At 43.4% G+C, this 13,697-nt stretch overlaps 1 protein-coding gene across 2 annotated transcripts in view; it reads left to right on the top strand.

Moving 5' to 3' along the window:
• Positions 1–13,697, top strand: part of lama2 (laminin, alpha 2) — a 527,518-nt gene that overhangs the window by 440,198 nt on the left and 73,623 nt on the right. For both annotated transcript variants that reach the window (XM_068025161.1, XM_068025160.1), the window contains exons 44-46: positions 1,664–1,818; positions 1,914–2,057; positions 13,310–13,443. In XM_068025161.1, coding sequence (XP_067881262.1) covers positions 1,664–1,818; positions 1,914–2,057; positions 13,310–13,443 — 433 coding nt within the window. The remainder of the gene's footprint in view (positions 1–1,663; positions 1,819–1,913; positions 2,058–13,309; positions 13,444–13,697) is intronic.

Here is a 13,697-nt window from a genome sequence, read left to right as displayed (position 1 = left end):
TTTACAGAGTAAAATAAAATACTGTAGATGGTGCAAGTTCGAGGAAATTTAGGGCCAAGATAAATATGTACTTATCATGTAATTCAAACCAATGTAGTGAATTACCTTTTTATTTACATTCAGTTCTCTACAAATGTATGTTAGTAGCAGCAACTTCCAGGCCTAGATTGAGGAAATTGTCGATCCTGTTCTTTAAACTTTTATCATACAGCAACCCATTTGCCTCAGATGTATATTACCAGCTTCATTTTTTAAAAATTCTTTCACGGGATGTGGGCATCGCTGACAGGCTCAGCATTTATTGCCAATCCCGAATTGCCCTTGAACTGTTGGCTTGCTAGGCCATTTAAGAGTCAACCACATTGCTGTGGGTCTGGAATTACATGTAAGCCAGGCCAGTTAAGGACGGCAGATTTCCTTCCCTAAAGGTGTCAAGAAAGTATGGAGTAAGTGTGTTACACCATTTTCCACCTTGAGCATAATTTACTGGGTCTTTTGCTCAACCTTGCCAATAAGCATTAGGGAACCAGATGGGTTTTTACGACAATTGACAATGGTTTCATGGTCACCATTAGACTAGCTTTTTAATTCCAGGTTTATTAATTGAATTCAAATTTCACCATCTGCCATGGTGGGATTCAAACCCATGTCCCTAGAGCTTTAACCTGGGCTCTGGATTATTAGTCCAGCGACACCACCGCTATGCCACTACCTCCCCTTCCACACTCTGTATGATATCTGCAAATTATGTAATGTTTCATTTGTAGTTTCACATTTAATTTTCATAGTATTGTTTCAGTTTTCTCATATTGCCTAGTGTCAATCTAGTCTGCATGTTATTCTGGATCCCTGGTGAACATGTAGGCATCAAGAGTGTAATTTTGCAAATTCATGCAGCCAACACAGATTCTTGTCTGCCGGCAGAGCATCTTAGAAATTTGATTTTCTGCCCATTAAAATCAATAGATGGAAAAAATCTTGTGGCGCCTGTGCCCAAAATCCTGATCGGTGCTCCCAGTGGATGAAAATCAGTAAGTTCATAAAATTATATTTCACAACCAGAATTTCCTATTCTTCTAAACCTCTGCTCTGTCCAGAAATGCGTTCCAGACCAGCCATTTTAAAGAATGATTTATTCCTGGCTTGATCAGTTATGTTAAGGAGTACATAAACGTGCACAAAGAAAATCAAATGCACACAGCAAGTTTTCAGAGGCAATAAAAATCACCATTATTTGGTATGTTTCCTAGCATTAAAACTCAATGAACTGTTACTTTTAAATTACATAGCCAATCCAAAAAACAAACACACGAAAATACAAATTAGGAGCAGGAGTAGCCCACTCTGCCCCTCAAGCCTGCTCCACCATGCAACAAGATCCTGGCTGATCTGATTGTAACCTCAACTCCACATTCCCACCTACCCCCGTTTAAAGGCTTAGGTACTGGTATCCTTCAGCCTGCTAATTGGAGGTTGGTAAGATCCATGGATAAGTGTGTGGCATAAAATACAGTTTGAAAAGGTAAAGACTATTGTACTGAGTAATGTTTTTACAAAAGCTGGGAAGGATGTATCATAGTGACCTTGTAGGTTCTAAGTCCAATTGTGACAAAATAGTGAAACAGATCAATTTGTACATTTATTTTTTTCTTGTCGCATGAAGTTGCTGATGCTGATATGAAAGTTAAAGAATTAGAAAAAAAGACAGATAGGTTACTGGATAAACTGAAACCTATCAAAAATCTTCAAGACACTCTGGGGAGGAACATCTCGCACATCAAAGAGCTTATAAATCAAGCCCGTAAACATGCCAATTCCGTGAGTAACCTGATCAACAAGATAAATATAAGTTCAGTATTTTTGTTATTTTGCTACTTTCCATTTCATTATCTAATTTTTACTGCTTACTTTAGATCAAAGTATCAGTCTCATCTGGTGGTGACTGTATCCGCACTTACCGTCCTGACATAAAAAAGGGCACCTACAATTCCATTGTTCTGAATGTGAAGACGTCAGAGCTTGAGAATCTACTATTTTATCTTGGTAGTGCAAAATATGTGAGTATGCTTCTCTAGAGCTCAATCTGGATGTTTATGCCATTGTCTTGAAACTAAATTTTAATATTAAACAACATTTTGGGGTTGATAGTTGAGGTTCTGTGCAGTGCCTCCAGCACTGGTGCTATCTAAGTACCCCGCACACCTATGAGGAATGACTTGACTTAGCCTGATGACACTAGGCCAGCTTATTTGAATATTTATCTGACATTTTGGCCGTATCACTCATGATGTGATTGGATTGGAGGGGGCTGGTGAGGGTGGGGGTGGCAGGACCTGGGATTTTAGGCAGTCACTGACTGCCCATAGGGTGGAAGAGGATGGGCCAGAGATGGTTTGGGAATGGGAACACAGTTCAGAGCAATGGCAGAGGAGTAGAGGGGGCTGCAATTTCAGCACTGGTTCCAAATAGGGTCTGTATTGCCAGAGTGTTGTTCAGATGTTCCAGTCACATTATTGGGGAGGTTTATTTTTCAGGGCGTTAATGAGCTTGGACTGTTCTTAACATGCATTGGGATGTACTTAATGCCTCTGGCACATTGCAGCACAGTGGCGCAGTGGTTAGCACCGCAGCCTCACAGCTCCAGGGACCCGGGTTCGATTCCGGGTACTGCCTGTGTGGAGTTTGCAAGTTCTCCCTGTGTCTGCGTGGGTTTTCTCCGGGTGCTCCGGTTTCCTCCCACATGCCAAAGACTTGCAGGTTGGTAGGTAAATTGGCCATTATAAATTGTCACCAGTATAGGTAGGTGGTAGGGAAATATAGGGACAGGTGGGGATGTTTGGTGGGAATATGGGATTAGTGTAGGATTAGTATAAATGGGTGGTTGATGTTCGGCGCAGACTCGGTGGGCCAAAGGGCCTGTTTCAGTGCTGTATCTCTAATCTAATCTAAAAAATCACATTTCAAACCTAAGATTTCCATGCTAGTTTATACAGGTATATCTGCAATCAGATTATCAGCCAGTTTTTACCACTGGCTTTATCTGTTTTGTTGTGTGTCTCAAATGGGAGAGCTCGGCATTGGCACTAGTTATCGAAATCAGAAAGTGCTGAAGTTCTCAGCACTAATGTTTCATTTTCAAATATGAGATAATTAGAGTACAAAATAACTGTTTACTATAAGGTGAAAAGGGTTGCATTGAAGAAATTAAACAAATGAACTTAAATCCATTCTGCACTTCTTAAGATATCACAAAGTTCTCTACAGTCAATGAAGTAATTTTGTAATGAAATCACTATAGTAATATAGGAGACAGAACAGGAAATTTGCACATGCCAGATAACTTGTTTTAGTGATGCAAGTTGAGGGATAAATATTGGCCAAGATACTGGAGAGAACTCTTCTTTGAAATAGTGCCATGGGATCTTTTGCATTCACCTGAGAAGACAGAAAGGGCCTTGGTTTAACTTTTCATCCGAAAGGCAGAACAGCACTCCCTCAGTGCTGCAGCTGCACTGAAGGGTCAGCCAAGATTAGGGGCTAGATTTTAATGTGCAGAACCACATGGGTTTGGGTACAGGTGGGTGCTTAAAACGAGCTAAATTAGCAGCACATCAGGAAGCTGGCTGCAACTTGCCCACTTCCGTGTTTCACTGCAGCTTGTGCAGTATGCTGTACTACATGTCTACAATCCCTCACAAGAGACAGCTTGCCACTTCACATATGTTAATTGATCAATTAGAGTGATATTGACATGGATTTTCAACATTTAAGTTTGGGTCAGTGGGTTTTCTGAGCTTCCTGGAACTCGCCAGTGAAAACAAGGCAAGAACACAGCAGCAGTTGAGGGGGCTGAAGCCATGTCAGGGAAATATGTCAATAAGTACTCATTACTCACAGCTGCTTTCTTTAGAGGTGTCATCTACACTTTGGAGATCTGATCTGCAGTGATGCCTTTTGTGCTGCCTTAAGCTAGACCCCAGATGCGGACCAAGATGGCCAGCAGCAGCAGTATCGGCATCAGCTACAGCAACAGCCTGCTCTTAGAGAGCTATAGCTCCATAGGAGAGAGGGTAACAGCAGAGAGGTGCAGCTCACGGGAGGCCATGCCTGGCACACAGGGTCTACAGACAGTGGATAAGCTTCCTCCACATGTCAAATGCCAGTATCTCAGGAGACTCAGGATGCCATGTCAGATGGAAGCAAACTTTGCAGGCTGCTGCCAGCCTGGAGGTCTTGTTTTACCAGTGACATCACCACCCTCAACATCTTTGCCTCTGGCTCCTTCCAGGGCTCTGCCAGAGACATTTGCAAGATTTTGCATTTGGCTGCCCTCAAATGCATAAGACAGGTGGCTTGTTTGCACTTGATTCTCTTTGTCTTCAGTTCCTCCCACAGTGCTCTGCTGATGACATGACTGTCACTGCCTGAATCTACAATAATACTAACTTCAACATACCCAACAATTACTGGAACTTTCTCATAGTTGCTTCCATTGACAGAAAACATGTATCCACAATTACGATTCGTGTCCTCACTCACTGCATTTCTTCAACTCATCTCACAGTTGTAGTACTTCCATCTGTCTTTCTTTTACATGGTTTGCCAGGCTTGCCGCTCTGTTCAGCTTTGCTTCTGCACTTCTTGGCAAAACAGTCTCTGCCCCCACATTTTCTACATATCTTTCTCGTGGCAGGGCAGCAATCATCTCTTCCATAGTGCCCCAAATTGCCACATCTGAAACACTCTCAGACTTTTGCTGTTTACATTTATGCATACCTGGATTCTGTTGTGTCACTCGATTAACCTCAGATTTTTTCATGCTGTTGACGGAAGTGGGACTAGGTTTCATGCTGTGAACTTGTCCATCCACTGCTTCCAATGCAGCCTCTATTATCAAAGTGTCATCCAATGTTAAATCACCTCCTCTTTCCAGCAGCCTACACCTCAACTTATCCAACTTGCTGTGTTGGACCACCTGATCCATTACCTAGTTATTCAAATTTGTCGCATCTGTCCGATGCCTGCCTCAAACGAGTCAGGAATTGGGCGATTGTTATCCCCACTTCCTGTCTCATTTGATGGAAAACATACCTTTGGAATGTGGCATTTGCCGTCACCATATAATGGTCCTTCAAAGCTTTCACTGCATGTTCATAATCTGCCTTTTCTCCCATGTCAGGCAACATCTTGAAAGTCTCCCTCACCGACGTGCTCACATTGAACTGTAATAAGGCCCATTGCTATGCTTTTTGCACCTCCGTCGTCCCATCCAAAAACAAACTGCAACTGTCAGCATACGTTTAAACTCCTCCAGCCACACTTTGCATTTCACACTGACGGAACTGGCATCACCTGTTAAATGGCTCAATTCTCCGGACTGCAGACATGTCAGCTCCAGAAAATGTCATGACATAATCCTAAATATCTCTGAATTTATCTTGCCACCAACGCCACATCTCAGGCTGAAATGAATCACCACTTGAAATCACAGCTTTAACTTTAACAAAGATTTAACAAGTGTTTTATTAAAGTCTTCTGTAGAGTTCTGTTCACTGTTCTCACTAAAGCAGCATAAGCTTACCTGACCTCACAATAACCCCCAGGTCAGGTGTTTTCCCCAAAGTACAAAGCTATTTTCAGTTTCCCTACCAAGTACAATATATTCTCCAATATTCAACCCCACACATACAATCATGACAACCTTGCCCTCATCCTGATGGATATATGAAGGCCCTGTGGGAGGTAAAAAAATGAATGAGTAGTGTCAAGGTAGGACTGTTTGAAGGTATTATTATGCACATGATTACATTTCACTTGCTGTTCCCGTCAAGTTAACATGACTGAGTGTTGTATGCCATGTGGCTGTTTGATATTTAATTCTGTCACCAGGTAGTTAGCAGGCCCCCATCTCCGATGACTAAACAATTTGACGCTCCGTTAATCTGCAGCACCTCCTCCTCTATAGCTGTTAATTGTGAGATCTGTTGAGGGTCAGCTCAGGTTCTCCGCCTCACCCTTCTGTTCTATGCTTTCTTCTCCTGCAATGAGGGAAGGAAGAAATCTATGAGAGAGAATAATTCTATATGTTCACCCAATGGATGGAAAGCATTTGTTGAGGATGACTGAGGGATAGGCAAAATATTGCATAAGGATGAGGGTGAGTGTCAGTGGTGGATGGATAGATGGGGATTTGAGAAAGTGCATAAACTGAGGGGGATGGGTGCCCCTGCAAGGTAAGTTGGTGTAAGAAGTGCTCTGCTGGAGTAGGCTCGAGAAGGCAGAGTGAGGGGAATGGGATGATACGCATGTCAGGATGTAGGGCAATGTTCCATTGCTCTCGCCTTTCTTGTTCTGCTTAGGTCATTGAAGCACTTCCTGCATTGGTTTCAGGGGAGTAGCACCACTCCCCTGCTGCTGTCCTCCTCAGCAACCTCCAACCACACTTCCTTTGCCTCACCAGCAGGTTTCTTCCTCCCATTCCTCATAGTTCCCAGCAGCACATTTAGGGAGGCATCGGTGAAATGGGGTTGCAGCCTTTGCCCGTCTTGACTCCAGTCCACCACTTGTTTCTGTCTCCATGACGACTCCAACTGTTTCAACTTGCATGTTTGGAGTGTCCCTTTAAATATTGGAGTTGCGATCACATCATGTGGCTTGTCATCATGCCTGCTAATGCTAATGAGACAGGAATTGCAGAAATCAGATGTTACTGAAGTGCCTGGTTAAAAAGCACCTACAGACACGCTGAAGATATTTCTGGGTTTCCCATGTGCTATCAGGCCCTGCCACTCCCTGCACTTCTGCGCAGTAAAATCCAGCCCTAGGTGTCTAAAGTATAAATTGAGACTGCAATCTTCTGACTCAGAGGAGAGAGTGCTATTACTGAGCCAAGTCTAACACTTGGATTTATAAGAAATTGTGATACAAAATAGAGTTCTGTGAATAAATAGAGGGATAAACTTAAAAGGTGGTACATGATAAAATTAGGACTAAGAATAATGGGTATCAGTTATATTAGTGCAATGGGTAGACAAATGACAGATGTAACTGAACGTGGAGAAGGGTTAAGTAATATATTTTGTGAATGACAAAAGGGCCAAATTTAACGTTTCCCCACCCCAGCCCCCACCCCCAGGAGCGGGCTAGGTGGTGGCGGGCGCAAAATCAGGTGGGAGATGGGGGATGCTGTGCCTATCGCCTACCCACCCCGCTGCTGTTTTACCAGCGGTGGGGGATGTGGCAGATGCTCCGTCTGCCCTTAGGCCAATTGAGGCCCTTAAGTGGGCAAATTAATTGCCCACTTAAGGGCCTCTTCCTGCCGGCGCTGGTATTTTACCAGCAGTCAATGGGCATTTTGGCACCTGAAAGAGGCTGCTTAGTGATACCTGGCAGTCTCCTTGCGGGCTTGGGGGGTCCCCCCTGATCGGGCGCTTTGTGCCCCATGAAGAGACCCCCAGCAGCACAGGCTGCACCTCCCCCAAAACAACCCTCCCTCCCCTCTCTAGACTCCGACACACAACCACCACCCCCCCACAACCCTGGCGGGGTCTCACTGAATATCCCAGGCGAGGCCTGACCCCCCCACTTAACTTTCCTGGGGCCACCTCCATTGTTGTTAGTCCAGACAAGGAATAGGACAGTACATACAATGGAAAGACTCTGAAAAGTGTGGCGGAAAAGAGACCTCGAGGTTCAAATATTTAATTTCCTGAAAATGCGATTGCAAGTTGTAAAGGTCAACAGTGTATTGGGTTTTATAAATAAGGGCATAAAGTATAAGACTGAAGAATTACTGATGCATTTTTATAATGTATTATTTAGGGTAGGTGTTCTCGACCTTTTTGCTTCTGAGACTCCCCCTTCCCGGGTTATAAAAATTCCACAGACCCCCCTGTAGCTCAAGTATTTTTACTATTTAAATACTAGTTATACAATTAAACATATATATTTATTATTTTTGTTTTACTTATCTAAGGTGAAACATGTTGCTGCTGTTAAACAACAATTCTGTCAAGATGTGGAGGCATCTTCAACCAGCACACATGCACGTCATGCTCAATGTTTATCCTTGCTTTTTTTTTATTCATTCGGGGGATGTGGGTGTCGCTGGTTAGCCAGCATTTATTGTCCATCCCTAATTGCCCTGGAGAAGGTGGTGGTGAGCTGCCTTCTTGAACCGCTGCAGTTCTTGGGGTGTAGGTATATCAACAGTGCTATTAAGAATGGAGTTCCAGGTTTCTGACCTAGCGACAGTGAAGGAACAGCGATATAGTTCCAAGTCAGGATGGTGTGTGGCTTTGAGAAGAACTTGCAGGCGGCGATGTTCCCAGGCAACTGCTGTCCTTGTCATTCTAGGTGGTGGAGGTTGCAGGTTTGGAAGGTGCTGTCGAAGGAGCCTTGGTAAGTTACTGCAGTGTATCTTGTAGATGCTACATACTGTTGCCACTGTGCGTCGGTGGTGGAGGGAGTGAATGCTGAAGGTAGTGGATAGGGTGCCAATCAAGTGGGCTGCTTTGTCCTGGATGGTGTTGAGCTTCTTGAGTGTTGTTGGAGCTGCACCCGTCCAGGCAAGTGGAGAGTATTCCATCACACTCCTGACTTGTGCCTTGTAGATGCTGGACAGGCATTGGGGAGACAGGAGGTGAGTTACTTGCCGCAGAATTCCCAACCTCTGTCCTGCTCTTGTAGCCACAGTATTTATGTGGCTGGTCAATGATAAGCCCCCAGGATGTGATAGTGGGGGATTCAGTGATGGTAATGCTATTGAATATCAATGGGTGATGGTTAGTTTCTCTCTTGTTTGAGATGATCATTTCCTGGCACAAGCGTGGTGCAGATGTAACTTGCCATTTATCTGTCCAAGCCTGGATGTTGTCCAGGTTTGCAATGAAATTTAGACTTTGTCTTCTCACTACAACTGTCACTATGTAATGAGTTCCTTTTATGTTGTCTGATGCAACATAAATGTGATGTATGGAGTCCAGTTGGTTGAAGATCTCAAACAGGTTTATTAACAGCTAGCTATTATATACAGTACAGAGCCAACTATTTACAGAACCTTACTCTGGGTGTTACAGTTACAGAGTGACTCTGTTCCGAGTTTCAATACTGCATCCTGGTACTTGGTTCATTAGCATACTAAAATCTTAAAGGGACATCACTCTTAAAAGCAATCACACAACAAGGTCTTGGTGCATCTGGACATGGGCTACTTCATTATCTGAGGAGTCGCATATGGTGCTGAACATTGTGCAGTCATAAGCGAACATCCCCACTTCTGACCTTATGATGGAGGGAAAGTCATTGATGGAACAGCTGAAGATAGTTGGGCCTAGGACACTATGCTGAGGAACTCCTGCAGTGATGTCTTGGGACTGAGATGATTGACTTCCAACAACCACAACCATCTTCCTTTGTGCTCGGTAAGACTCCAACCACTGGCGAGTTTCCCCCCGATTCCCATTGACTCCAGTTTTGCTAGGGCTCCTTGCTTAAGTTAGTGGACTGTTCCTGAAGTTGGTAGACTGTCACTGTGAGGGTGGTAGACAGACACTCTGATGTTGGTAGAATGTCACAGTGAGGTTGGTAAACTGTCACTGTGAGGATGGTAGACAGTCAGTTGCACGGAAAATGATAGAATTTATTCTAAAGGATGTGATAAATGGACACTTGGATAATAATGGTCTGATTTGGCATAGTCAACATGGATTTCTGCATGGGAAATCATGTTTGACGAACCTGTTGGAGTTTTTTGAGGATGTTACTAACAGAATTGATAAAGAGGAGTCTGTGGATGCAGTATACTTGGATTTTCAGAAGGCTTTTGATAAAGTCCCCCACAGGAGGTTGGTTAGCAAAATTAAAGCACATGGGATAGGAGGTAATATACTAGCATGGATTAAGAATTGGTTAACAGGCAGAAAACAGAGAGTAGGAATAAACGAGTCATTTTCACATTGGCAGGCTGTGACTAGTGGGGTACCGCAAGGATCAGTATTTGGGCCCAGCTGTTCACAATATATATCAATGATTTGGATGTGGGAACCAAATGTAATATTTCCAAGTTTGCGGATGACACAAAACTAGGTGAGAATGTGTGTGGTGAGGAAGATGCAAAGTGGCTTCAAGGGGATTTGGACAGACTTAGTGAGTGGGCAAGAATGTGGCAGATGGAATTTAATGTGGAAAAATGTGAGGAATAGATGTGCAGAGTATTTCTTAAATGGTAAGAGATTAGAAAGTGTAGATGTGGAAAGGGACCTGGGTGTCCTCGTCAATAAGTTACTGAAAGCTAACATGTAGGTGCAGCAAGTAATTAAGCAGGCTAATGGTATGTTAGCCTTTATCGCAAGATGATTTGAGTACAGCAGTAGTGAGATCTTGTTTCAATTGTATCGAACCTAGGTTAGACCGCACCTGGAGTACTGTGTGCAGTTTTGGTCCCCTTACCTTAGGAAGGATATTATTGCCATAGACGGAGTGCAGCAAAGATTCACCAGACTTGATCCTGGGATGGCGGGACTGTCCTATGAAGAGAGATTGGGGAAACTGCGCCTGTATTCTATAGAGTTTTGAAGAATGAGAGGTGATCTCATTGAAACCTACAAAATACTTAAAAGGATAGACAGTAGATGCAGGTAAGATGTTTCCCCTGGTTGGGGAGTCTCGAACCAAGGGACACAATTTCAAAATAAGGGGGAAACCACTTAGGACAGAGATGAGGAGAAATTTCTTTACTCAGAAGGTTGTGAATCTTTGAAATTCTCTACCCCAGAGGGCTGTGGAAGCTCAGTCATTGAGTATGTTTAAAGTAGAGATTGACAATTTTTAAATACCAATGACATAAAGGGATAGTGTGGAAAAAAGGCATTGAAGTGAATGATTAGCCATGAGCGTATTGAATGGCGGAGCAGGCTTGATGGGCTGAATGGCCTACTCCTGTTCCCATGTTCCTATGTTCCTTTGTCACTCTGACATTGGTAGACTGTCACAGTGAGGTTGATAGATTGTCACAGTAAGGTTGATAGACTGTCAATAAGATTGGTAGACAGTCACTGTGAGGTTGGTAGACAGTCACTGTGAAGGTGGTAGACAGTCACTGAAGCTGATGGAATGTTGATGAGACTGATGATGTTGTTGAATGTACCAGCTGTCACTTTCCCTCTTGTCTATCACTAACAAGCTGAGTGGAACGTGCCTGTTAAGACTGGATGCTGTCGCCTTGACAACATGGCGATGGACCAATGACCCTGGATGGGAAAGTGGAGTTAAGGTGGAAGATCAAGATCAGCCATGATCGTATTGAATGGTGGAGCAAGCCCGAGGAGTCGGATGGTTTACTCCTGCTCCTATTTCTTATGTGGATGACTTGAGGCTGGAATGTAAAACTCTGTGCCCTAGACAGAGTAACCTTCAGGGATCGGCATTAAATTTACTTCCAATTTACTTCATGTGAAGACAGGGAGCCACAGGTGGTCTCCTTGAAAACTTCTTGCAGACCGTGGGTGACCGGGGGGGTGGGGGGGGCGGGGTGCATAGACCCCTGGATGAGAACCCTTGGGTTAGGCCATGGTTTTGTACAGTTTTTTGTTCGTTCATTCATGTCATCTTCTTCCCAGAAGGTTGACTGTCATGGATCTCCACCTCTGTCCACTCTTAGGTGCCCCATTATATCGAAGAAATTCAGATCATTGGGAGTACACTGCAGAGACTCACCAAGGTGAAACGAAGTGAAAACTATAGTTATGACCAGAGACATGTGATATTGGGACTTTTGCCACTGGAGCAGAGAGACCTAAGAAGAGATTTAATAGAGGTTTTTAAGATTATATAAGGTTCTGATAGGCTGAATGTGAAAGGATTATATCTTCTGGTTGTGCAGTCTGTCATGAGGGATCACCAATTGAAAATTGTCACTTTCAGCAGAGAGGAGAGGTTAGGAGACATTTCTTTACATAGGGTTGTTGGAACATGGAATGCTTTGCCAGGAGGGAATGATTGAGACAAAATTATTGCATCTTTAAATGGAAAGTTAGATAAAGATTTTCAAGAAAAAGAGCAAAGGGACAATTGCACAATTCTGCACAATTTTAAAACGGTTCAATTTGTAATAAATACATTTTTTGGGGAAACTGACTGTATACAATTTAACATGATCGCCTTAGAAATGAGTTTGTCGCCACCTTTTGACTGAACAATCAACTAGCAATGCCCAAGCAGGATTTTCATCGGCAGCTGGAATGAATGTGCTGTCCTTTGTTTGAAAGCCACACTGTTGTGTTTTCACAGTATTTAGATCATTGTGTTTATATCATTGAAGAAATTGTGTTTCAGGTCAATTATGGTCAGTACACAAGTACTAACCGTTGACCAGAAACTTAACTGAACCAGCCACGGTAAACGCCGTGGCTACAAGAACAGGTCAGAGGCTGGGAATTCTGTGGCAAGTAACTCATCTCCTGACTGCCCAAAGTCTGTCCACCATCTACAAGGCATAAGTCAGGAGTGTGATGGAATACTGTCTACTTGCCTGGATGAGTGCAACTCCAAAAACATTCAAGAAGCTCAATACCATCCAGGGCACAGCAGCCCACTTGATTGACGCCCGATTCACCAACTTAAACACTCACTCCCTCCACCACCAGCGCACAGTGGCTACAATGTATACCATATACAATATGCACTGCAGCAGTTCACTAAGGCTTCTTCAACAGCACCTCCCAAACCTGCAACTTCTACCACATAGAAGAACAAGGGCAGCAGACGTATGGGAACACCCCCACCTGCAAGTTCCCCTCCAAGTCACACACCATCCTGATTTGGATTATATATCGCCATTCCTTCATGTCACGGGGTCAAAATTCTAGAAATCTCTCCCTAGTACTGTGGGTGTACCTACACTAGATGGACTGCAGCGGTTCAAGAAGGCAGCCCACCACCTCCTTCTCAAGGGCAATTAGGGATGGGCAATAAATGTTGGCCTTGCCAGTGATGCTCAAATCCCATGAACAGATAAAAATAAAGTACTCTACATTTGCAAATCACTATTATATTGTGTTGATACACAAAAATTACAGACTGTTCTTGATGGGCGGAATGGACTCCTGTGTTTCAACCATTCTATCATTCTGTGATTATATTATACTTTTTCATATTTATGATTTAAGAAGCATTTTGCATGTTACGTTGCTCTGTTTGAAGATATTTTCATAATACTTACAGGTATTGTCTTCTTTGAAGTACAATTAATCAAAGTTTTAGTGTATTTCATCAATCAGCCTTCAACTTTGATTTTATTGTTATTCAACAGACTGATTTCTTAGCAATTGAGATGCGTAAAGGCAAAGTCAACTTCCTGTGGGATGTCGGATCTGGTGTTGGACGTGTTGAGTATCCAGATTTGGTCATTAATGATCAATACTGGTACAGAATTGAAGCCTCGAGGTAAGTTTACTGCTTCTGAACTTATTGCTTCTGACTGAGTCTTTTTTTTTATTCATTCGTGGGATGTGGGCGTCACTGGCTTCGCCAGCATTTATGGCCCATCCCTAATTGCCCTTGAACTAAGTGGCTTGCTAGGCCATTTCAGAGGGCATTTCAGAGTCAACCACATTGCTGTGGGTCTGGAGTCACATGTAGACCAGACCAGGTAAGGATGGCAGATTTCCTTCCCTGAAGAACATGAGTGAACCAGATGT

Source organism: Heterodontus francisci, chromosome 3, assembly GCF_036365525.1.
Source record: "Heterodontus francisci isolate sHetFra1 chromosome 3, sHetFra1.hap1, whole genome shotgun sequence".
Taxonomy (NCBI): Eukaryota; Metazoa; Chordata; class Chondrichthyes; order Heterodontiformes; family Heterodontidae; genus Heterodontus; species Heterodontus francisci.
This window is presented reverse-complemented; position numbering and strand designations above follow the sequence as displayed.